This window comes from Augochlora pura, chromosome 9 (genome assembly GCF_028453695.1).
Source record: "Augochlora pura isolate Apur16 chromosome 9, APUR_v2.2.1, whole genome shotgun sequence".
Classification (NCBI taxonomy): Eukaryota; Metazoa; Arthropoda; class Insecta; order Hymenoptera; family Halictidae; genus Augochlora; species Augochlora pura.
In genome coordinates, this window is record NC_135780.1 from 2,456,515 (window position 1) to 2,482,310 (window position 25,796).

At 35.4% G+C, this 25,796-nt stretch overlaps 4 protein-coding genes across 9 annotated transcripts in view; all 4 read left to right on the forward strand.

The window, feature by feature from the left end:
- Positions 1-872: 872 nt before the first annotated feature.
- LOC144474716 (protein snakeskin) lies at positions 873-8,354 on the forward strand. 2 transcript variants are annotated; one of them, XM_078189876.1, is made up of 4 exons: positions 873-975; positions 5,022-5,077; positions 6,239-6,397; positions 6,703-8,354. In XM_078189876.1, exons 2-4 carry the CDS (start codon positions 5,033-5,035, stop codon positions 6,889-6,891), a joined length of 393 nt encoding a protein of 130 aa, XP_078046002.1. In that variant the 5' UTR covers positions 873-975; positions 5,022-5,032; the 3' UTR covers positions 6,892-8,354. The 2 variants fall into 2 exon arrangements, with proteins under 2 accessions (XP_078046002.1, XP_078046003.1); XM_078189877.1 differs by lacking the exon at positions 873-975 and adding an exon at positions 4,104-4,126.
- Positions 8,355-9,053: 699 nt separating this feature from the next.
- Positions 9,054-17,832, forward strand: Smurf (SMAD specific E3 ubiquitin protein ligase). Of its 3 annotated transcripts, none has more exons than XM_078190386.1 (13): positions 9,054-9,208; positions 10,143-10,181; positions 10,253-10,361; positions 10,432-10,565; positions 10,651-10,915; positions 10,989-11,455; positions 11,541-11,790; positions 11,880-12,055; positions 12,421-12,611; positions 12,682-13,079; positions 13,169-13,629; positions 13,720-13,911; positions 13,988-17,832. In XM_078190386.1, exons 1-12 carry the CDS (start codon positions 9,154-9,156, stop codon positions 13,905-13,907), a joined length of 2,733 nt encoding a protein of 910 aa, XP_078046512.1. In that variant the 5' UTR covers positions 9,054-9,153; the 3' UTR covers positions 13,908-13,911; positions 13,988-17,832. The 3 variants fall into 3 exon arrangements, with proteins under 3 accessions (XP_078046512.1, XP_078046513.1, XP_078046514.1); XM_078190387.1 differs by having other exon boundaries at positions 13,991-17,832; XM_078190388.1 differs by having other exon boundaries at positions 13,729-13,911.
- A 493-nt stretch (positions 17,833-18,325) lies between these two features.
- On the forward strand, positions 18,326-21,413 carry Hpr1 (THO complex 1-like protein Hpr1). 3 transcript variants are annotated; one of them, XM_078190793.1, is made up of 9 exons: positions 18,326-18,651; positions 18,746-19,438; positions 19,516-19,763; positions 19,918-19,944; positions 20,016-20,315; positions 20,385-20,534; positions 20,608-20,755; positions 20,838-21,074; positions 21,194-21,413. In XM_078190793.1, the coding sequence occupies exons 1-9, from the start codon at positions 18,595-18,597 to the stop codon at positions 21,332-21,334; spliced, it is 2,001 nt and encodes a 666-aa protein (XP_078046919.1). In that variant the 5' UTR covers positions 18,326-18,594; the 3' UTR covers positions 21,335-21,413. The 3 variants fall into 3 exon arrangements, with proteins under 3 accessions (XP_078046919.1, XP_078046918.1, XP_078046920.1); XM_078190792.1 differs by having other exon boundaries at positions 18,330-18,651; positions 21,179-21,413; XM_078190794.1 differs by lacking the exon at positions 19,918-19,944 and having other exon boundaries at positions 18,374-18,651; positions 21,179-21,413.
- A 2,254-nt stretch (positions 21,414-23,667) lies between these two features.
- The window catches only part of Cerk (Ceramide kinase), a 41,856-nt gene continuing 39,727 nt past the window's right edge, over positions 23,668-25,796 (forward strand). The window contains exon 1 of the mRNA XM_078190336.1: positions 23,668-24,022. Within this exon, the coding sequence (XP_078046462.1) occupies positions 23,893-24,022 (130 nt within the window). The 5' untranslated portion in view covers positions 23,668-23,892. The remainder of the gene's footprint in view (positions 24,023-25,796) is intronic.

Below are 25,796 nucleotides of genomic sequence, written 5' to 3' on the forward strand. Positions count from 1 at the left end.
AGAAATGTTTTCGAAAACATTGAATTACATTATTTTCAAGTCATTAAGTTTTTTTAAAAAGATATCTATGAAACCTCGAATGTTTTCTTTTTTAAGCTATACATTCAAGATGCAGCATCACCATCGGCTTTATCCCAAAAATATACTTTTCTATTTCCGTTGCACACTTGATGAGATAAGGCGATATTTATTAAGAAGACCTTACATATGAGAGACACTGTATCACAGAGATGACTCAAGTGTAGTAAAATGGAGGTTACACATGAGCCTGCGTAGCAGGCCGTGAAACGTAGGTGTATAAAGATGTGTCCACACTTTTTAATGAAATTGAATCCGATGCGGATAATACTTTGCTCGCTACGTCATTCGTATGTCACAAAGAGTCTACTTCTATTACCCACCTACGTTCAATTTCGTTTTCTTTAGCCTTCAAGATATTAAGTTGTAATTACTCGCAAAGTGGTAAAACAAGCGCAGATTGTACACCGAAATTTTCTCCGAGAAATTTCTCTGCTCTTTTCGAAAATCTACCAACATTCGGATAATCGACAATATTAAAAAATCCAGTGATCGAACGTTAAAGGTTCACCCCGTTGATAAACAAAGTTATTATTATTAAAATAATCTCGTAGAACAATCGGATTTACACGGGAACTGCTGATAGCCGAAGATGCAAGCCTAGCTACACCCGCATTTTCCCCGTATCCTATTTTCATTCTTCCACATTGCTGCACCCTGCCTATAGCATTCGAAGTCGATATTCTATTTTCTCTTGCGTTACGAGTTCTTCGATCGTGACAAGTGTGAGATCATCTTAAAAGAGCGAGTTGCCGTGTTTCTCTCGGTGGTGAAGTAAAAATCAGAGCTGCGCGTCCCTCCTTCACGACACGCGATCAGACTTTAGCATCAGTCGCTGCCGAACCTTCGTCTTGTGAACGTCCACGCGCGGCACAGCAAAGCCACCGAGTATCACATGTAAGTTCGCCTCCGATCATTAAGTCCATCCATCGAAATGTCATCGGGTCGCGCTCGGGAAATTTCATTTGAGGAATACATACTTAGCCAGCTTTGCCGCTTATCGGAAAATTTCCTTCCTTCGATGTTCGTGACTGACACTTTGGATCTAATCCGTGGACGAAGTGCGTAAAAGGCAAATAGAATGAAACATATAATCGGGTTTGAAAAAGTCGTCGCGACAAAAACCAGATCACATGTTAGAACGTTAACAATATGCAGGATAATCGGGTAGAAAGCGTAATAGACGTTTCATAAGAAAAATAACCGGCGAGGTCGTTGGGGCGCGCCTTGATGTGATTCGTCAGGACACTTTTGAACTTTTATTGGAGCTAGTGGTAGAGATTACTTCAATAGAAATCTTCCAGGGCGTTGAATTGACACAGATGATGGCAATTTGCTAGTCACAGGTCCTTTGCGAGAAGCTTCTATTTAACACCTTGAGAATTTTTTATGGGTACATGTCAAGGGCGAGGTTCCGCTCCCGCTCATCCTGACAATGCGCCGCCGGTTGATGACGACCACCTGGCATTCTTACGATTACAATTAGGTCTTTGCATTTTTGTATGGCATAGAGAGTATCAAGAATATTTATAATTATTAATCGACTGCGGTTTTAATTCTTAAAAAATCATAAAGATATTTAAGAAGTTTTAAAAACTTATTGCGCCACTTTTCACACATTAAAATTATATTTAAAAATTCTAGTACATGCAGACAATCTATTTCCGTCGAGTATTATCGCTACGGTTAGACAGAGGATTTATTGCGCCACTTTTCACACATTAAAATTATAGTTAAAAATTCTAGTATATGCAGACAATCTATTTCCGTCGAGTATTATCGCTGCGATTAGACAGAGGAAACCACAGAGACTAGAGCGAAAAGAAACGACAAAATGTACGAAAATCAAAAGTGGAAAGATAAAACGAGTCGCCCTTGTTTATCCAGCGCAGAGGTTGACAATTAGAGACAAGGAGGTGTCGGGATCATCTTGGACGTGTAATTGAATAATGTGTTGGAAAATCACGCGACCGTGCTCGTTCGCGAGTCAATTTTCATCCGTGACTCACATAATGAATCGCACTGTTCAAACGCGTGGCAAAATTCACACGTTAGCGCGGACCCTCATGGCAATTAACATGAAATGTAAATGCCGGCTTCCAGTTTCCATCTCAAATCACTTTTTCTATCTTATCAATTGCTGTTTTTTTTCTATCTTATCTACTTTCTGTTCAAATTCGTATTTATACAAACGTCAAATATGATAGATACATTTTCGTTTCTTAAAAAATGCTTAATTCCGATTAATGCCAGTGTTATCTCTGAGTGTTGTTTTGTTTTATTTTGAACGCTGGATTTGTTTGCTGTGGAATTTATTACTTTTAAACTGTTACCAACGATGTAACTATAATTATTTCAATAAAACGATTTAAAGAATCTAGGATAATGCAATTTTTTAATTATTGCGTGAAATTTTAATTGAATTTAAAGTAGAAAGAATCATGCAGGAGACTATATTTTATCGGAGACTGCGAATCTTCATTTTGAACGGAACAGCGAGAATTTTGCACATACGTAAATGTCAAGCGATAACATGTACTCTTGTCGAGGCAGTGAAAATAATCGCAGCTGAATTATATGTCTAATCGGTAAAATTTCCATTCTACGCTTTGTGTAATATTACATTTATCATAATCACGGTGAATATTTCAAGAATAAAACGACTGGTTTCTGACATGTTCAAATAAATCCAATCTTATTGTTATCCTAGATCACCATACATTAGCCGCATTTACAGATCGATTGTTCTAGCGCTAACGTCACTAAAGAAATAAATGAATTCTTAACATTTTTCAAAGCAGCGAGCAACAGGAAGAGGTGTTGCTCGGCATTATTGCTCGAAGATCTAATTTAACGACCCTTAAAAATCGATGTTGCGCGAAGCACCGGGTATAACTTTTTAAAGAAAGTATGTGTCCTTCGAGCACGACGCGCAATAAAGAAATCACGTCGAGAGAAACTGCAAAAACTGTTTGCGAAGTTGAGTCAAGGCCTTCTGTCCCAGTCGATGATTTCTCACGTGAAAGCGCCGCGCGATTTTCTTTTCGGGCGATGCAGTTGTTTTTCGCAACAGGACGTGCGATAAGCGTTCATCTTCTTTCGCGTAGGTACGCGTATCTCTACCACGAAATTCATCTAAACAAAGGCCTCTACGTTCGCTACAGCTTCAAACCACTTCGGTCCGGGATCGTTCCATCCTCTATTTCTGTAAATTACGATTGTGGTATTGAGAACATGTGCTCCGCAAACCGCGCTGTTTCAACAAAATTTCGTGCCTATCGTCGTAAACTATACACTCTTTCTTTTTCTATTTTCCTAGAATACGTAGCCGCTATTCTTGCACGATTCTACGTACGTATCGATTATTGCAAACACGGATTCGAAGAGATTACTTCAACCGCAGCTCAATGCTGTTTACTTTGGACAATTTGTTGGGCTTTCTAAACGTTATACAATTTCATTGCAATTACAAAAACAATCGTTGCACGCAGGATTTTTAACTCTCCGGTGTTACGAAAATCAGCGAACGTTTTCTGCGTTGTATTATGGGTTTAATGATGGTATATGTACTCTGAACACATATTGGTATTTCCACCAGCTATTCTGTCCATCTTTGGTATTGCACGGCCGCCGTGAATGATGCTTGCTCCACTGACCTAACTGCGCAAAGTATTCCATGGAAAATCAGATTTTTAGCAACGCGTAAATGTTACAATAGCTTAGCTATTGTTGGTGAAGTTCTTTAAAATCGGCACCGCTATTTTTTGTTCACATCAATTTCTTTATACAATACTTAATCAGATAAAGTATATCTTTGACCAATTGTTATAGATTTTAATCATCTTGGTGGTATATACAATAGAAGACATTGTATATAACACATTGTATATACCATGTGGTTGGATATTGGGAACATTGTCATCTGAAAGTGTCTATTAATAAGATATTTTCTTAAATTGCAAGCTATTAATGCTTCTTTTCTGAGTGAAATGATTTTTCAACGGTGCAAGGTGATAGAAAGAATTGCGGAAGATTTTGAACCTCTATTGTAGGTTACTGTCATCGTTGATACCATAATTCTTATGTCATCCTATGACCGTCTAAATATAACATCGTCAGCGGCGTGTTCCTCTTATTGTTGACGTCTGTGATTCACATGGTATCATTACAAATTGTCACAATTACAAAATTTAAATAATTCTAGTATAATTTAACAGCTAAATAAATTCTAACTTTATTGTTTGTTATTTCAAATTGTTTTTTTTTAACTATTTGATATCGTTTAATTTTCTATAAATTAAATTTCTTTCTTGTTTCATTCTTGTAGGATGAACTCATTCGAACCATCAAACGGAATAAACAACGTCCACGATCGTGTAAAAATGGCATTATAATTGACGCGGAGGTCATTAAAATAGAGATAATTCACTAATATTATTAAATAAAGCATGTTGATCGTCGCAGGCGTCTATTAAAAGAAGTGCATAAACGCATAAATGAATAATAAGGTTGCATCAAGTCTAAGCGCATGTTACGCTGAGTATTATGTGCGAAGCGATTTACATTTAATAGCGTGAGTCAAACGATCGCTATGAGCCAACAACTATTCATCGATCATAATAGAGAATGCATGAATATAATGATGATCGAAAGCATTCGTTCAAACAGTAACACAAAATTAAATTCCATTCAGCCAAATTGAGAATTATTGACGGAAGGTGTGATAATATTTATAATTGATTAATGACCACGAAGAAAGATAACGATAAGAAATATAATAAACGTAAATTCATGTTGAGTCATCGAATGAACAGTCTTTTTATTTTTTGTTTGTGACACACGGTTATCTTTGTTTAAACAATTTCATAAAATTATGATTCATGGTAATGAAAATTATCTGCCGTAAAAATACTTTCAGTGACAGTGTATGTACTCTGTTACAGATTAATTCAAAATGGCCTCCATCACAAGACTTACCATTATCAAATTCTTGGAACTGGTAAGTAAACTTATCTGTGACTAAACATCTAGCGATCACTTCTTTTTCAGCATATTTTAAACATTCCGGTCATGGCCGATGCTATTTTGCATAAGTGAATTTAATTTCTGTGATTTCGATATTCTTTCATAGTAGAATAAACCGAAGTAAATATCGTGGTAGCAAAGTAAAATCTTTGGGATAGAATGTCTTCAGACGTGCTAGAATAGAATCAGTATAATAACCAAAGACTACGACGCGAGCGATTATCTTCTCGTTGTGGTCACACCGTTTGTTAGACCGGAAGACAATCACTGTCTATGTATCCGTTATGTTCGCGTTTAGCACACGATCATCATTTTAAATCTCTTTATAAAGTATGCAGTTTAGCGTAATTATAAGTATATGTTTGATTTTGTTCATATTTTGGTTAAATAAAATGCTTTTATAAAATATACAATTTTTCAGTCACGAAAAAGTGGTAATATTTTCAAAAACTACATAAGAAACAGTATTTTATAGAAAACTGATAATTTAATTAAAAAGAAACTTTTGAGAAATTCGTTGTAATTGTAAAATCTTGTAACTATACCATAGCAAATAGACTCCTGATCTTTCTGAAAATTCCGATTTTCATACGTCATTTTATAAAGATTAGAATTAAAGAAAATTGTGAAAAGAAAATAGAAATACAATTAAACCTTGCTAAATACACTTTCTTACATTCAAAAAAATCTGCACACGATAATATATGAAATACGATTATGTGCAACAAGTAGTGACACACAATACTCGGAAATAGGAATACTTAGAAATAATGGAAATACATACTTAGAATGCTATCTTCTACCGTTAGCAATTATTGATGACGAAATACGGGATTACTGTCTAAAGCTAAATACGTGTTCCTCGATATAGAGCAAACTTCCCAACTGGAACGCAATTATAGAATGTTAATGTATTATTTATGATCACAACGACCATGTCACAGGTCTTTCATCGACCTGCATTCGAGTTTAATGACAGTCAGCTCACAATCAGACTTATATCAGTAACTTACTATCATCTTCCCTAACAGTTCGGCAACGACCATTTTTATAGAATTAATTGAATGTTTGAAACTGCTAAAAACATTTTTCGAATATTCAAATTTTCATGATATTTCTTTCTTTCAAATTTCAGTTGATAGTATGCATCCTAATAGGATTGGATTACCACTCTTTCAGTCCTGTGAATAAACACACGGCAATGATTACTATGGGTACCCTTGGCGGATACTTAATCATTCTCGTGGGATTATCTGCTGGCAGTGTAATGGGAACGCCAGTTAATCGACGCGTGGTACGTACGCAAAAAGTTTCCTAATTTGCAATTAAGTTATTTAACATTAAATCTGTCGCGCCAGACAAAATTGCCGGATTCGTATTTTTTCGTTCAAAGATCTAATTAAATTCAGTCTAGACAGATTCAATGTAAATTTTCAAATTCAGATGTTTCAAATTGTGAAGTATCCATAGTTATGTGTTCCAGTAATAATTCGGAGCTAAAATAAACCTCTCCTGAGATTTCAAATGCTGACAATGCTCGGTTGAAATCTAAGACCATGCACACGCACAAAATTGACTCACGTAAATTGTCTGTCACAGGACCTCTTCTTCGCCGTGGTTGGCTGCGTCTTGTTCATCATCGTCGGCGCATTGAACATCGACTACTTCTTACAGGTAAGGTACGGCAAATCTTACCGTGACACAGGACTCGCCAAAGGATCGATCAGCATAATCAACGCAGCATTGTTCCTCGTGGACGCGTTCCTTACGTTCCGAGGGGAAAACTGAAACTAAATGATACTTGTTACACACAGTACAATCACATTCCGTGATGCAAAACTGTCGAAATTTTCATTCATAAATACTGCCAAAGATCCAACAAATTACTCCATTAAACACTTCTATGGGAGCATTGTACTAAACCGATGAGAACGGTGAACGATAATGAGTTCACGCGTGAAACATTGCAGAGCAACTTACGAAACAAAACACAGAGTACAAATGAAAGTAACAAAAATCGACAAAATAGATTTTCAGAGAAATGCCAGTATACAGAAATAAATAATATATCCACGATATGCTTACGTTGAATAACAATTTTTTTTGTATTTAAAATTGTAATATTTTATAGCGGAAAATATTTATTGAACGATGAAGTTGTGAGTGGTAAGTCATGAAAGTATTCGCGCATTGCTAAAAATACCATAAAGTGCCATAAAAGGGTGGTCATATTAATAATAAGACCATTCGTACTTTTTTGCAATTTCTCGTCCTCAGATTAACATATTGCTTAAGAGTAAGTTTCAAAAATTTGTTTGATTATTGTTTTAATTGTCAGTAAAGACTTCGTGAATTATAATTTTACATTTTCAATTTATATCTTGCGTGTGTAGTAGATGTTATGAGATACTTATTACGTGTAAGCGGAGTATAATAAATTAGGCAGAACTTGTAAATTCGTATTACAAGAAAGCAGAAATATTGAAATTATAACGATATATTAAAAAGAAATTCGTCCATTTATATACAACAATTAAATAAAAGCTTTATCCAATGAAATCTTTCACCGATTTGATGAACTTTTATTTAATCTGTCCACAATTTTTTAATATGAAATGAGAATTTACATATACGGCGTTATAATAAGAATTGAACTAATAAACAGCTCATTGTATTAGAAAAATATTTATTAAAACGTTTTGTGCGTAAATATTCGAATACTTTCGTGAATACTTTTGTTCGTAAAAAGTGTTTCATTAAGGTAATTCCGTCTGTTCGGTTCGGCGAATTCAAACGAAGGAGTGAACGTAACAATAATTCAAAATTATAACATTCACTGATGATACCAAAATACCGATACGTTTAACTAGAGTAAGCTGCAGTCCCTCTCTAATTCTAAGGCCAGTGAAAGTTGTAATCATTATTGCCACGCATAAATTAATTTACAATCACGCTCTACGCCCAATAACGGCTACTGTGCGAAAGCAAAACGTGTTTTTTTTACCAAGTCATACTTAGAAAGCTGATTCCTTACATTTTTTATACGCATGGTTGTTACACCTTTTTATAACGATATTATCCAATGTTTCTTCTGGTTTATCTGTTAATTTATATATTTTATACGATGTTTAATAAATACGATTCCATCACCTTCACCAGGATCATAGGTCCTGACGTAACGCCGCAAATTTTAATATGTAATACATGTACCTGTGTGCAATTATTTAAAATAAATTCTTTAACTTTGTAAATATATTTACCTTTAATAAAAATTAGCTTATACAAAAGGTTGTATTCTATAACACCCACTTAAAATCAAAGATATTTTCGTCTGATCTGGAAAAATGTTAAATAAATTAAAACCTATAGATACGTAAATAAATTTGAATGAATTCAAATTATTTTAGAAATGTAATTTAAATGTAATTGATAACGTATCCTTAACTTCTAAAATAATTTTAAATTAATTATAACTAAGTTTATAGTTAATATATTATAATATTTACATGTCATAACACATAACAATTTGTATGACGCTAACTAATTGCCAAATAACTTGGATCATTAAAATACATCTTCAACATCGAAATATATATTAATAGCTAAAATATTCCAGCTAACTGTGAAATCATTTGGTACGAAGTGGAATCTAAAGTACTGAAAATCATATATTTATACCTTTCGAGTATACGTTTCGAGTATACCTTTTAAAACGGTTGCTAACGCAAATAGACGAAAGTTTGTTGTTCATCCAAAGTTAACGTGTCTACTTAAAGTCGATTTTCTAATTGAAAATTGCAGTAATAATTTTATGGAAATTGAAACCTTGTAACCGTTCTAGGCGATATCACGTAGTAGTTTCGATATCTCGAGTGGTTCGAGTCGGCAGAGGGAGAACCGAAGTCGATAGTGTCGGTAAGGTCGATTAACTGCAGCAGTCGATCGTGCATGATTGCGTGTGTGCGGATTGCACCGCCGCTTCGAGGCAGCAGTTTTATTTACTAATTGGAGTGCCGATGTGCGGTAGGAAGCGTTAAATGTGCGTGGAAAATGTCGAATCCGGGCGGTAGTAGGAGGAATGGGGCCATGAAGATTCGTTTGACGAGTGAGTTTATCAGGAAATCACAATGATTCGATCGGCAGAGAAGTGTGAAAGTCGGCCCACAGCCGACACACGCGTTGTGATCCTTTTCATGCTTTGTATTTGTTATGTGTATTCGTTAATATGGCATCATCGTAAACCTTATGGAGACTCTCAGCCCCCAGAAATGTCAAGCAATCCTTTCCAAATAACAACCTTCGCCCGTTGCTCGTAACACAGCGAAGAGGCACGCGAAAAGGTTTGACTAGGGTTTTCGTCCTTTGGTTATGGCAACTCCCTATCAGAGGTCAAGACCCCACCGCGAGCACTCTGGGAGACCGTAAACCAAAAACGCTAATTTCGGTGAACTTGTCACACTAGCATTTACTCTCGCTTAATTAATAATGCTTCCCGCTGAGCGACAATCGCCGCGAGCATTTTTCAGTTTATACTCGCTGAATGTTGATTGATTCAATGAGGAATATAGCCGAGATCAAATCGAATATGAATAGGTCTAATTAAGAAACGTCAGACGCCTAGCGCTGATGCCTGAACTCACGATTCCATTAAAATGAATATTCTTAATATACCCGTACATTTGATAAATTAAAACCGTGCACGTTCGTAAGGGCGAATATTTTTATCAGATCTGTGTGGCAGATTCTTGTTCTCCCTTCATCTTTGTTTTTTAATTGTCTATAATATAGATTCTAGTACATTATGTTTCTAGATAGGAAAGTGACTTACAAACATAATATACGATTAACTGTCTTAGGTAATGCTAACATTGTATTTACACATTGTTAAAGGATAATGCTTAAAAAATTAGTTCAATTCCTAGTTTAACCAACATTAATTTCGTCTGTTTCTCTGTGTGTGTTTGTGTGTAATTGATACATGCATTGTAAACTAAGATTCATGGAAAAAAATGTATAATCTAATTATGTAAATATTACAGTTTTATGTGCCCGTAATCTTGTCAGGAAAGATCTGTTTCGTGAGTATTTTGTTCGCCAAAAAGTAATGGAATATGTAAAAAAGCAGTGAAATATAATAGGATTGTTTTAGGCCTACCGGACCCTTTCGCTAAGATCACAGTAGATGGTTCTGGTCAGTGTCATAGCACAGATACGTGCAAAGCAACACTAGATCCCAAATGGAACCAACATTATGACCTGTAATTATTTTTACTGCTATACGATTGTAATTGTTTATAAAAATTACATTGGTTAATGTTTTTTTTGTAGATACATTGGAAAGAACGATGGCATTACTATATCAGTGTGGAACCATAAGAAAATTCATAAAAAGAAAGGTGGAGGGTTCTTGGGATGTGTACGAATATTATCCAACACAATTCAAAGACTCAAGGATACAGGATGTAATTTACTTACTGTAGTAACTAGAAACACTATATTGATAAGACTACTATATTGATAAGATTACCAACCTTTCATGTTTTACAGACCAGCGGTTAGACCTTTGCAAAGCACACTCAGATGATACTGATGTTGTTAAAGGACAAATCGTTGTATCCTTATTGTCTCGGGATGGTCATAATGGTGCTGTGAGCAATACAGTGGGTCATAATGCTGTGGTGGATGTTCTTGGGGACCTCAGTTGTCCCACTGATCTGCCAGAAGGATGGGAAGAAAGGAGAACTCATAGTGGACGTCTCTATTATGTCAATCATTACCTCAGAAGTACACAATGGATTCGTCCAAATGCTCGGTAAATTTTTTGTTACAAACTAATATATGGTTCCTTGAATGTAAATGATTTGTACTATGTGATTTTATATTAGGCCTAACAATGGTATTATACCAACTACGCCCGAGCCACCGCCACTTCCGTTTTCGGAATTTACTTCGCCCAGCGGTAGTGGAAGCCCTCCTAATCTAACCACTGAAAGTCCTACAAGGTGCACACCTGAATGGAACGGTGAAGGAACGCCTAGTAGAACACCTAGCAGAGACAGTTCTACATCAAACACACCAAGAAATACACCAACAACCCAACAACAGAATAGAAATATGCAAAATCAACATAATGCAAGAAATATGACACCGGCGTCATCGAGAGAACGCCGACCAGTAAGAGCATCTGATGAACAAAACGGCAATCAAAGTGGGAATGTTAGACCAGATCGTGGTACTAATAATAGTCAACCACGGAGGCCTAATCGAAGTAATAGAAACAGAAACAGCGTAACAGCTAATAACGAGATGCGATACGATCCTCCGCAACCACCAGATTTGCCTCGAGGATACGGTGAGTATTATATTATTAAAAACGCTCTTAAATGCAGGATATGCATAAATTGAACGAAAAGTATAAGAAAGTTAATGTTTCACAGAAATGAGAAAAACCCAGCAAGGTCAAGTGTATTTTTATCATGTACCAACTGGTTCGTCTACGTGGCATGATCCTAGAATTCCTAGAGATTTACCAGCCAACGAATTAGCAAGTGAACTTGGACCATTACCTAGTGGTTGGGAAATGCGGCAAACTCATAGCGGTCGCGTTTATTTTGTCGATCATAACAATCGAACTACGCAATTCACTGATCCTAGACTATCCAGTCAAATTATAAGCAATCTATTAAAGTAAGTTAACAATACATTTAACTGTAAACAATATAAGTACAATTTGTTAAGTGTCTCTTCTTAATTATGAAATTTTTTCATCACGACAGTAGGAGACAAAATAATAGTACAACTAATCAAACAAGTAGTGCAAATAATTCACCAGCAGTCACAGCTGCAAACGAAACTACAGAGACAGAGACACCAACATCGCCAAGTATTCAATGCAATATAGTCCAACAAAGGCCAAGGACGGAGAGTGGCAGTAACAATAATTCACCAACTTGTAAGATCGAAAATAATGAATTAATATTATAATTTCTAAATACTTATTTTTTAATATATTGGGCTTGTAATTTACTAATGTTATCATTATAATTAAGTCCTAGGCGAGTTAATCTACTTAATGTTATACGCTCATCAAAACAAAAACATATTTGTGCATCGCACAATTTTATCTTATCTTGTCATGGATATCTATTCAGCAATCGCTTCCTATTTATTAGTCAGTCTTCAGCGACATGTCTTTCCGATTTGGACACTATTTGCTTATTAGAGCTCTGTATTGTAATTAGTGTTTGTATTGTGGTTGCAATAGATATATAGTTCACTTCATCTATGTGTTCCGTACATTTGTGCTTCTGATTTTAGTGGAAAATACAACGAGTCAAAATGCGCAGACCGTGTCTGAATTGCCGAAGGAACTCATGGACAATGAACTTTTGCCGAAATACAAAAGAGATCTAGTGGCAAAATTAAAATGTTTGAGGGCAGAATTGAATGCTCTTCAACCACAGAGTGGACACTGTAGGCTTGAAGTATCTAGAAATGAAATTTTCGAAGTGGGTATTGAAAAATATCAATATAAAAATTATCATGATGCTTATTTCAATTGTCTATGCAATTTTCTAGGAATCTTATAGATTAATAATGAAAATGCGACCAAAAGACATGCGGAAAAGGCTTATGGTAAAATTCCGTGGTGAAGAAGGCCTCGATTACGGTGGCGTTGCTCGAGAATGGTTATATTTATTATCTCATGAAATGTTAAATCCACAATATGGACTATTTCAATATTCGAGAGATGACAACTATACGCTTCAGATTAATCCAGATTCAGGAATAAATCCAGAACATTTATCGTATTTCCACTTTGCTGGCAGGATAATAGGAATTGCTGTTTTTCATGGTCATCATATTGACGGTGGATTCACAACTCCGTTTTACAAAATGTTGCTTAACAAAGCAATTACCCTGACTGATATAGAAGGGGTCGATCCAGAATTACACAGAAGTCTCACATGGATGTTGTAAGTAAACATGAATTATTGTGCATACAATTTCTGTAGAATATATGTTCAAAGAGAATATGTAAAAAGTGTTGTTGCTTTCTTGACAGAGAAAACAGTATAGACGGCGTTTTGGATGCTACATTTTCAGTAGAACACAGTAGTTTCGGAGTATTAAAAAATCACGAACTAAAACCAGGCGGCAAAGACATTCCTGTTACTGAAGAAAATAAAAGGGAATATGTCCGCCTATATGTCAACTATCGCTTCATGCGAGGAATTGAACAACAATTTCTGGCATTACAAAAGGGTTTCCACGAATTAATTCCACCGCAACTGTTAAGACCATTCGACGAAAGAGAATTAGAATTGGTTATAGGTGGTTTGGGAACTATTGATATTAATGACTGGAAAATGCACACACGATTAAAACATTGTACACCTGATACACCAGTGGTAAAGTGGTTCTGGCAAATAGTCGAATCTTACGGAGAAGAAATGAGAGCCCGGCTACTTCAGTTTGTTACCGGAAGTTCCAGAGTTCCTTTGCAAGGTTTTAAGGCTTTACAAGGTAATATCATACATATACACAGAATATGTTTAACTGCTTTTTCTTTCTTTTTTTTTATATTGGCTTGTACGTTTAATATATCTTTCATAGGTTCAACAGGAGCTGCTGGTCCACGTCTGTTCACAATTCATGCAGTTGATGCACCTAGTGAAAATTTGCCAAAAGCGCATACTTGTTTTAATAGAATAGATATCCCCGAAAGTTATCCCAGTTATCAAAAAATGCTTGATAAGCTTACACAGGCGGTTGAAGAAACCTGTGGTTTTGCTGTTGAATAAATAGGTAAAATACGTTACCTTATTTTCTGTATAGCATATACTCTGTTTCATAGAATTACTCAGAGTATACATTTTTATAGCAGGGAATATTCGCCGACAGATTTTTACTGTCGTTAAATTAAAAATTAATGTCTGAAGTACCAAGAGATGTTATCTAAGAAGGGTAAGAAAGGAAAGAACTAGTACTATAAAATGAAAATGTTAATACGTAGAATGTCAGTGATGTCTCTGACAATGAGTTTTGTACAAATATTCAAATGGCCTTGGTGGTTGTAATGACTGACAAGCGACTGTCGATTGGTATATCATGTATGTAAACACTCTTGTGATTTTCTCACTTCGTCCATGAACATTTAAAAAATGAATGGTTCCTCAGAAGTTCTGATTATATTGGTCTCTAGCTATTTATCATTCAATGACTGATAGTGATGTGCAAATATTGCAGTTTCATTCAGGTAATCATTTTGATTGGCCTAAATTTTTTCAATTTTATTTATAGTAATCGAGTTTTCCGTCATAATTATAGTACCAATAATTAACTCATAAGATCACTATTAAAGAATTAACTTCATTGTTCAAGGTATGATAGATAAATCATGCATGCACAAATATGTATAGAAAATGAATTCTTTCACAAAATGAAAAGCGTTGTTCAATTCTAAACACGCTCATGTTAGTATTTTGTACTCAACGAAAATGTAAAAACATAGTCGACAAACAACTTAAGAATCTCAGAGTGTTCAGAATAATTTAATACGCATTATTAGTACAAATTAATTTTCTTTTGTACAATGTTCTTTCATTCTCGAAAGATTTCAGTTTCTCTTGAATCAAATGTAGTAACAATATGCACTGTCAATTAATACTTCTACATTAACTATCTCCGAAGTAATAGAACTTAGTGTCAGATTAATAACGTATACTCAAATTCACGCTACTATAATCAGATATTGAAAACATGTGTTGGGAATCTAGTATTTTACAAATGTATTATAACACAATGGCTCATGGTGGCTAAGGGGAAAATACAAAATTTGTATATACATCATGACCTTAAACGCAAGTGTTACGTTTTTTGTTTAATGAATATATTTTATAGATGCTTTCATTTCTGTATAGGAACGCGTTGATTTTGCACCAACTATGATAACTTATTAGTGTACATTTGAATATAAATAAGGAATGTTTGCTTAACTACTAGTCAATGTTTTTCTCTTGAATGATAAGTATACGAAAACTAAAAGGAAAAAAACAATACCTTTTTTTGCTCTTCTCAAGAAAAACTCTGACTAGTAATCCGTAAATACTCCGTACGTTAAAATATTGTTATTGAAAATAAAAAAGCGCGTTTCAGTATTAAACTTATTTTTGTTGCAATACAAACAACACTTGCGTTTGGGAGATTCGTAACGCAATCAGCAAATTTTGTTATTGCTGCGCTATTCATATGAATCGCAGATTATTGTTGCTAGTTTAGGAGCCGACAGCACCGAATGCGTTAATAAAATATAAATAATAAAGTTTAATATAAATTAATATCAGAAGCGTATGACGTATACGCAAAGTTCTAGTGTAGGTTGAATCGTGAATCATGTACATTAGCTTTAATTTAAACACGGTATAGATATCTAAGGAAAGAGTTTATTCGACATATTTATGTAAAGTTAATAAATTTTGCTCGAATCGACTCTTTTACTTTAGGAATTCACGAAATAATCTATACTTTACTAGGTTATTTAGTAAAGCATAGAGAAACTTATTTATCGCACGGAACCTTCATTCGGTCTCTAGTATTTACTTTTATTGTAAAGATCTAGCGACTAATAGCACGAATCATCATTTCGTATTATTATTACATTGTATTTTATTCTGCACATAACTGTGATCAAACATATCGTAAAAAAGGAAGAAACAGTGGGAGACACTTATTAATGGTTTGTTCGAATATTCCACATGTACTCGTGTGTATTGTGTTGCGACAAACCTTTGTATGAATACTTGATTTAACATTGTTTTTATTCACGTTACATCGTCATCTTTTATATCTCACTTGTGAAAGTATCGCCCGTTTTTAATTTTGAAATACGGTCTGACTACTTTACCTCCATACTCTTATTGTAAATATTTCACTCTTTTGACAATTGACATTGATGTCCGAACATCCTTGTCGACATATTTGTGAAGTTTTGCAAAACAGTATTACCCGAAATTTATGATATTATAGATTTTGAAAAGTGCAATGACACCCAAATATTCCATTTTCACTTGTTTGTTCGATATTGAATCTTATTAAGACTGCATTCAAGTTTCTTTATCTAATAAAAATTTGAATTTACATATCGTGAGTAATTGGGCATTCATGATGCTGAATTGCTGACAACTACAATGAGGGTCTCCCACAAGTTTCTCATATCGCAAACTTTTTTTAATTTCTATTGCATCTGACGGGAATAAAGGCCTTATTAGTGCCTTTGAGATGATGTCAATGAGAAAAGAACAAAAGTTTTATGTCTATTATATTTTGGAATAAAAATAATGCTGCATGCCATTTTAAGGAATGTCTGGTTAATTCTAAAAACATCAAAAAATTGACACAACGTAAATCACGAAAACGTATGTATAGATTACTATAAGATAGGGACCCCACGGTTGGACAGCTAGCAGAGATTACTAATATCGCCACTTGAACGAATATCAGTGAAGAAGTTTTAATCAAGAAAAATCTAAATATTCAGAAAGCAGTGAATACATTTTTAATAATTCATTGTCTCTTGGTATTAGATACAAAAGAAAATATGTGTACGCGTTGAAAAACTCTAACACATAGATATTTTACATATAAGTAAATTGATCAATTTCTAAATTAAAGCATGTTCGAGCCAGATCCAATTAGTCAATTTATGCTCTTATAGATTCCTGTAAATCAACCGAACACCTTGTATAAGCTTCACTCAACGCTGTTCCCACAATTTTATGACTTCCTTAACGCATTGCGCGACTTGTCATTTAATTCGCAAGCCTTGAACGTCTTACTCGAATATGCTTGATCTGAATAGTGATATGTTAAGTAATAAATACCTTAGGAAAGAAGCTTCAATACTTTTCGATATGTCGCGTGTATGAGTAATTGGTATGAAAAATTGGTGTTCATTAATTATGAAATCGTTAAAAATGGAACCATTATTTTCAAACGAATATTACGTGCAATCGTCTTCATTCTAGAGCATGAAGTGCACAATGACTTTAAAAATGCTTTCAAGAGTGATCAACTGCCTAATTATGCAAATCTAGCAGGAGACAATATTAAACAATGAATTAAGGAATAAAGTGGTACAAAATTAGAGGATGATTTAAAACATATCATATATAGGAACATTCATTGCAATTTCAAGTTTCGAATGTGAATGTAATTAATAAAATAATTTTTAATAAATTACGGGTATAAATGCTCTCTGAAATTACTTGAACGTTTAGTGATTTATACAATCAGAATTATTACTGAAAATATGTGGTGGTCTGATTTTAAATTTAATGTTGAGTATACACTGTGCTTGGTAATAGTAATATTATATTCTACCAAGTAGCAGAATATTTTGCAGATATTTATACTTTTTGTATTTCAAAAATCAGAAACAGCAATTGTCTGCCCTTTAAAAGAGCAATAATTAAAGGAAATTTATAAATAAATATGAGGAATCGTTTGTTCAACAACTTACACATGGATTTTCTTCACTTATTTATCCAAAGTATGTGTGAGAGTTACAAAAATTGCGAATATGTTATTACACTGCAATTACTTTATTATTACTGCTATTATAATCGCTGTTATTATAATTATTACGCAGAATCTTCAAAACACAACTGTATATACATCTTTTTCTTTTGTATTTTGGATGAAATGTATATTTTAATAAAATATCCAAAGTATAAACTTTTTTACTATTCTCTATAAATTATATAATATACGAACTGTATCAATAGTTTATTATTTATTAACTACATGTAATTATTTCAATTTTGGTAATCGATTATAAATTAAATTATGCAATGCGTAAAATACTGTAGATTCGTTTACGTTTGTTCAACTTCTTAAAGAGATTAATAATTTACTCTGTACTTATTTTTATTATTTAAATTTATAAATGCATTATATAATAGAGATTATGTGGTTACAAAGAAATCAACATATCTAAATAAAAATTATCTTTTATATAAATCTTATATAATAATTGTTTATGACAGTATTTATTAGCGAGCTCAAATTGAACTTTGTGCACAGACTCGCAGAGAACATCGATATCCTCTTTGTGATTGTTAATTATAACAGGTGTTAAGAGTACGGAGAGGACTAAGGGTGCTATAAAGTTGAATATCGCGGCAAGTATTTCAGACGGGAGTATCAGGCAAATGGATGCGCAAAGAGAGTGAGATCGCAAGCACGGATGATTGAGATGGCCTATGTTTCTTGTCCGTGTGGGTACTCGCATAGAATAAAAAGGCAATATGTGGGGTAGAAATGGCTCAATGTGGTGAGGCAGCACTGTCCATGTCATTACGTGACTGAAGTCGAAAGGGTATGTGATGTTGCTCACTTCATTTAGTTTGAAATAGCAAGAGGTTTGTTGATGGTTTATGATAAGTGATGTTTGATACATAATATGTGAAAGTAATCGTTTTTTTATAATAAATGCGTATACCATTTCGTACCATGGCTATGTTCGAAACATTAAGGGAAGAATACAGTGTAAGTCTTGTTAATATGTTATTCTAATTTATAGTTAAGTCTGTTAGGTTATATGATTATTTGTCCAAACTTAATTTTGAATCTTTGATTTTAGGATTATTTGCAACAATGTTTCAAAGTGCCAGATCTACAAACATTCCAAAAGAAATGTACTGCACTGTGTACAAATGACAGCGATAGAAAAGTTGCAGTAGATCAAGCATTAAGAGACAGCCTTCTCATAATTCTATCAGAACATGTGCCAAACAATGTTCAACTACTTGAAACCTACATTACATTCTGCATTGAATTATGTAGAAAAGACTTAGCAACTGCCAGTATGCCTGTAATGTTACTCGGTGATATATTTGACTCGATGACTCTTGACAGATGCGAGCAACTATTCACTTTTGTAGAGAACAATGTTGTTGTATGGAAAGAAGAATTATTTTTTAGCGCTTGTAAAAATAATTTATTGCGTATGTGCAACGATTTATTGAGAAGATTATCTCGGTCGCAACAGACTGTTTTTTGTGGAAGAATTCTTTTGTTTCTTGCCAAGTTTTTCCCTTTCTCTGAGAGGTCTGGCCTTAACATTGTGAGCGAATTCAATTTGGAAAATTATACAGAATTTGGTTCTGAAAAATCTGAGGGAGATGATTTGGAACAAATTACAAAGGTCGATGATAAATCTGAAAGCAAAGTACCAATTGATTATAATTTGTACAGAAAGTTCTGGGCTCTGCAAGACTTTTTTAGGAATCCAAATCAATGTTACCAGAAAATGTACTGGAAAGTATTTTCAGCGGTAAGTTTTAAATTCTAATTACAAAATTGTTACAGTTTGTTAGTTATTACAATCTTTTTATATTGGAATTTTTTCAGCATGCTTCAAGTGTTTTATCAGCATTTTCATCATTCAAATTAGAAGAACAACGCAATTATCCTACAACATCTATTAAAGTGGATTCTTCAATGGAAGGATCTCATAAAGAAACTCCATATTTTGCAAAATACTTAACAAATCAGAAATTATTAGAGTTACAGTTGTCTGATTCGAATTTTAGACGATATGTATTGCTGCAATTTCTCATTCTTTTCCAATATCTTAATAGCACTGTAAAATTTAAAGCGTAAGTATCTGCAATGCACACATATACACATTTTTGTATATTTGTATTTTATTATATATTGAACCCACAATACCTTTTCATAGAATTGCACATTCATTATAAATTATTAGTAAATGACTTTTGAAAGCTATAAAACGATGTTTGTTTTCCAAAGCTTCCTTGCCAGTGGCTATGAGACAAGGTCTGCTTTCCTTAAATAGTGCTTTGAGTTGTTCATATCACAGAGTCTCAATAATTTTTGTTATTTTTAAGTGAAACACACGAATTGAAGCCTGACCAAATAGATTGGGTAAAAGCTACAACAGATCAAGTTTACGCCTTACTATCGGAAACACCACCTGACGGCCCAACATTTGCTGAAACTGTTAAAAATATATTAAAACGCGAAGAACATTGGAATTCGTGGAAGAACGAAGGTTGTCCACCATTTAAAAGACCTGCATCAGATTCCACTGCCGACGCGGAAGAATTGAGGAAACCGAAGAGGCCCAAACGTAGAATCGGAGATGTTATTAGAGATGCTCAAGCAGTAGGAAAATATCATATGGGAAAGTAAGAGAGCCAGTTTATAACAAATACAGTTGAAACTTATTTTGCATTTATTATGTACTTATTCTACAGTCCAGAACTTACGAAGCTATGGAATTTGTGCCCTAATAATCTGGAAGCGTGTAAATCAAAAGAGAGAGATTTCTTACCATCTCTAGAAACATACTTTGAAGAAGCCATAATGCAACTAGATCCTAATGCAATGGTTGAGGATGAGTATAAGTAGGTTCAGTCTACTTTATTTTAAGACTTATTTGCTTTACCAAGTTATTCATGCCGTTTCTATATTTTATAGAAAAGTAAATGATGGAAACTTTGGATGGAGGGCATTAAGATTGTTGGCTAGACGTAGTCCTCACTTTTTCGTACATGGCAATTACCCTATCAATAAGTTACCTGAATATCTTGAAACAATGATAAAAAAGATTGCCAAAGATCGACCAGTAAGTACATCTTAATTTTTCTTTTGATTCATGTTAGTTCTATTGATTAATCTCGAAAGTAAATTATGTCTATTAATTAAAGCAAACACAATCCGATATGAAGTTGGAAACTGAAGAAACCCCACCACCAGATGCGAACGATCAAGAATTCAATGAGGATGTGTTACAAAAAGAGAGCGAACAAGTTGAACCTGAAAATTCGGACACAAAGGGGCGAAAATTAACTAAAATCACGCCAGAGATGGTGGCGAAATTATCGGATGTATTAAAAAACGATTGGAAAAAATTGGCGACCAAACTTGGTTATACCAATGAGGAGGTAAATATATTTGATATTGTATTTGGGGAAATCTTCCAGGTATATGTTCAATGAAAATGGATCGTAAAATAAATGAAAAAAATGGTCTTCCTTATCTCTTTCAGATTACATTTTTTCAGAGTAAACCGACACCATACGAGCAGTGTAAAAATATGTTAGAAATTTGGGCAGAAGAAGATGTGGACGCATCGATGGAAAATTTGGCGTATATCTTAGAAGGTTTAAAGTTCACGGAGGCATTAGCTGTTTTAAAATCATAATTATTTTGTTGAAGTGTCTTACTATACAAATGGATTTTAAAAAGTGTACAGTACTACGTGAATTAAATTTTTTCAATTTCCCAAATGTTTTATCACATGTTTTACGAGTTTGACCTAAAACTATTGCTATTAACTCTATTATTGTTAATATCAAATTACCTGCAAATAATAAATAGTAGCGCTTCTTGTGGCGTACTTTGGAAGCTCCGCTCAGGGTCCGTAAAGCGCCAATTAGTAAATGGCAGAACGCTGAAACTACTAGCCAAACAGTAACGCCACTTGTGGCGTATTCTGGAAGCTCCATTCAGGGTCCGTGCAGCGCCAATTAGTGCATGGCAAAACGCTGAAACTACTAGTCAAACAGTAGCGCCACTCGTGGTGAAATCAGGAACCTCCGTTTGGCTAGTAGTTTCAGCGTTTTGCCATTTACTAATTGGCGCTGTACGGACCCTGAACGGAGCTTCCAGAAGTCACCACCGTGGCGCCACTGAATAAGAGAGGGACCAGTGTTTATTTATTTATTTTAATAAAATAGAGAAGAAAACAGCAAAATAACTATTAGAAACGCTGTTAAATTGACTAATACAGCCATAGATGGATTCTTAATATGTATAAAACCACCGGAAGTCTTAGGGATGATTAATATTCTCCAAACATACATATTAAATTCTTTCACAAGGTTTTTTAATCGTCCCTTCTAATACGTTTTAATAACTGTAAACAACGTATTATATAATACATCGTAATATTTATAACAAAATTACAGGAAAGGTATGAACGCGAGTTTTAACGAATGCGAAACGAGAGTTTAATGATGTGTGAGATATAAGATTATATTTTACACTTATAATTAGCTTCCATCTTCGGTATAACAGGCTATACAGATGCAACGTTCAGTATATGTCGAAATTGAAAGTCATCGACCTTTTCACGCTCGATGGAACGTCTTGGTTGGTAGCGTTTGGAGATATTGATTCAAATTAATTATGCAGATGGCTACAGGAAATCATTCTACCATCATCGTGTGTAATTTCGGAATAGGAGATCTTGTTATGCGAACAGATTTTCTTCATAATCAATTAGCGGTAGACAACTTTAAGTGAATAGAAACCAGTTAGGAAACAATATTAAATATGTATGCTAATTATTTGCTTTTACTATTATAAAATTTGAAATCGCTGATATAGATCCGTGAGCTTATTCATTGTACTGTTCATATAGCGTGTAAACAACTCGGTTCAGCTTTCTCGCACCATGGAAACAGTAGCGTGGTAGAATCAGGGTCTGTTTCTAAGGGCCGCAGGGTTGTAGAAAACCGAGTCATTGCAGATCATTATGAAAATGTATAAAAATAATTTTCAGTTGACGATGTTCAGAAAACGTTCCAGATGATCTACTAGTAAAAGGATTTACAATGACCATATTGAGAAAAATCTATTACAATTCAAATTAGTTTGAATGGTTCAAAAAACTTTAACATTCAATGAATAATTTATCATAAATCTTTTCGTGTTATGAAGCTAATTCTACGAGAGAAGCAGGCGACGATATTTCAAGTCAGACGGTCTCATTCTACTGTGGCTTTTGTCTTGGATAAAATACGACTGCCCCCAGTAAACATCCTATTATCTCGGGCATAATTAGAAAACGTTCTACAATTTTCAAGAAAAATCATACGATAACAAATCGTGTACTTCGTTTTTTCAGTTTCGTGCGCAGTCTTTAGAATGTCGCTTTCTTATTACGCTACCTTGGAAAAACTTTGGTTTATGATTAGCTCTGTTCAATAACTCCGTGAAGCGTATTACATATCAAACAATTCATAGAAACTTTGATTGCAATTGCAAGTGTGTCGAGACGATGTCATTAAAATTAACAATGATTTTCTGTTTATGATATGGAGAGAAAAATGATTAAGGTAATAATAATAATAATAATTTCAAAATAATTTAGTGCATCTTTTAAACAATAAAACGTCTAAAAAATATAAAAACGCAGTAGATCATATTATTTTTAAATTATTAAAATTATTAAGCAAGTAAAAACATGTTTGTTAACGAACTCCTCTTTCTTGCAGTTAATGAAGTTGATAAACAATTTCGGCCAGCCCAGGAGACAAAGTGGCCCAGTGTGCGGTGATGAATTAATTAGACCACGATTGGCGGGTTGGCATCAGTAGAATGGTAAACACAATAACCAGACAGACGCGAGCTTGTCGCTCCGGGCAATACAGCCTAGACGGCGGCAGTCGACTCCAGCCCGCCAGTGGCCCTCTACCACTGGCTCTGCGAAACTGTACAGGGGAAAGCCGAGTGTGCACGGTGTGGCACGAGTCCGGATCGAGTCGATCGTTTACCGCAGTTGTGCTCGAGGCGTAGAGCGAGCTGGATCTTTGACAGTGTGTCGGCGAGAGTGCATCGTCGCGAGTGCATTTCCCTGGTCTTCGACTCGCCTAGCGACCGGATCCTTCCGACCTGCCAATCGGTCGCGTCAGCGGTCGGTAGAATGATTTGGCCGCGGTATCTGTGCTGAGCCCCGCCAGACAACCGGCCGTCAGGATGATGCAGGAGATCACGGACCAGTCCTCCAGGACTGTGCTCCTGAACACGTTCGTCGTGAAGAAGAAACGGTGCAGGGTCTACTTTCATCGCGGCACGCTCATCTGGGAGACAGCGAAACCGCCGTACAGTGAGTACGATTTTTCCGGCTTTCACGCAACCGCCGCCGAAACACAGGCTCCGCATCACAGCTGATCGATCACGGGAGATAATAGCAGGATCAGACGCCCGAGGATAGCGGACAAAGGAGTCGCTGCGGGGTTGCGTCCCTCCGACCGAGAGAAGGTGTCCTGTGCGGGGCTTTGTTTCGTCAAGGGTGCATTAGCGACTAAGAGCTGGTAGCTGATCGAATTCTATCGCCGTAGAAAGCTCGAGACTGTTCCGAATTTGTCAGGATTCTGTCAGGAATCCTTGATCAGGGTCCTCGCAGTTGCTTGCCAATTACCCTCGCGTTCGAGAAAGCAGACGAATCAGTCTGAATGCACGTACTTAATCTCTGTCGGTTCCATCGCGTCTCATGGGTCACACGTGTCATAAATTCATGCGAATGAATCGCGGGATCAGCGGTTCGTTTACTATAACTCGATCTCTTATCTCGTAGTGATCACAGACTCCATTGAATTTTGCTTATACGACGCGTCGATCGACAGACGAATTTTTCATTGCGGCCGACGAATTGTGTCATCGATGCGCGACTGAATTGACAGCCTGTACGTCATGCTTGTTCTTATCAGTAGACCGCGAAAATATTTGTAGACGAAACTCAAGACATTAGAAACGTTTGAATAATTTAGAGATGCTATCGTATTAGATTCAGCTCGTTAAGCTAATTTCAAAAAGAAACAAATGAACTTATACAAGGTACTCCTGTACCTTGCAGTAAATGCGGACAATTTTTATTTTATATAAAGACCCGCGATTTAGTTATCAGTTTGCAATTAATCAATTTTAATTGAATGCAGAGTTTGGAAATTGTGTTTCTTGAAAATGGTGAAAGTAACACATAGATTATGGATTTTATGCATTTGTCGGAGGAATGACTAGTTGCAATTTCAAATAGTAGGCAGACCAAAAGGATACATAAATGTCACAGTACGATCTATGATCCACTAAAATTATTTAAAAGGAAAAGAACATTCTATCTAGTTTCTATTCTTCGCGGTGCAGAGAATTTTTATTTTGCATAAAAATCCGTCGTCCAGTAATAAACAACATCGGGGAAAGTAACAAACGGAGATCGCGGCGCATCGTAACCAGGGACATTCGTTGCATCGAGATTCTCTCGAACGGAAAGAGAAAATTGGCCTCGCAGCTTCGTGTATTTTATTGGTCGCGCAGGCAAGCCAAGGATTGTTTTTCCCACAATGATCGCGGGGCAAAGAGGAATTAACGGCGACCGCACTTTTCCCGTTCGTTCTGCTCCTCCTCCTCCTCCTCCTCCTCCTCCCCCTCTTGACGCTGCGGAACGACATAAAAGCGTTCCTCCGGCTCTCCGACGCGATTATCACGGAGGACGTTGGGTATCGGCTCGCCGCGAGGAAATTGCACGGTTCCGTGACGGAATCATCGCCGCGAGCCTCGGCAATTTTTTCCGGAAGTTGTTACACGGAACTTCGGGACAGCAGGACTATTTCCCGACACGGTCGCGCCGTGGCACGTTCTCGCGAAAAGTTCGCCGGAACACGATTATCGAAGAAATATTAAGCGAAGGACACAGATAACGTCCGTTTCTTTATCAGATATTTATTTTGTTTCTTTTGGTCTATTTCTTTTTATTTTATTTATTTGGGATCCTTATTTGTTTACCGAAATCGAGGACTCGTTTGTCCTGTGACTCATAGACCTTCTTTATCTCTTCGCCGTTCCACAAATGCATCTCACAATAATTTCGTCGCAAACATTAT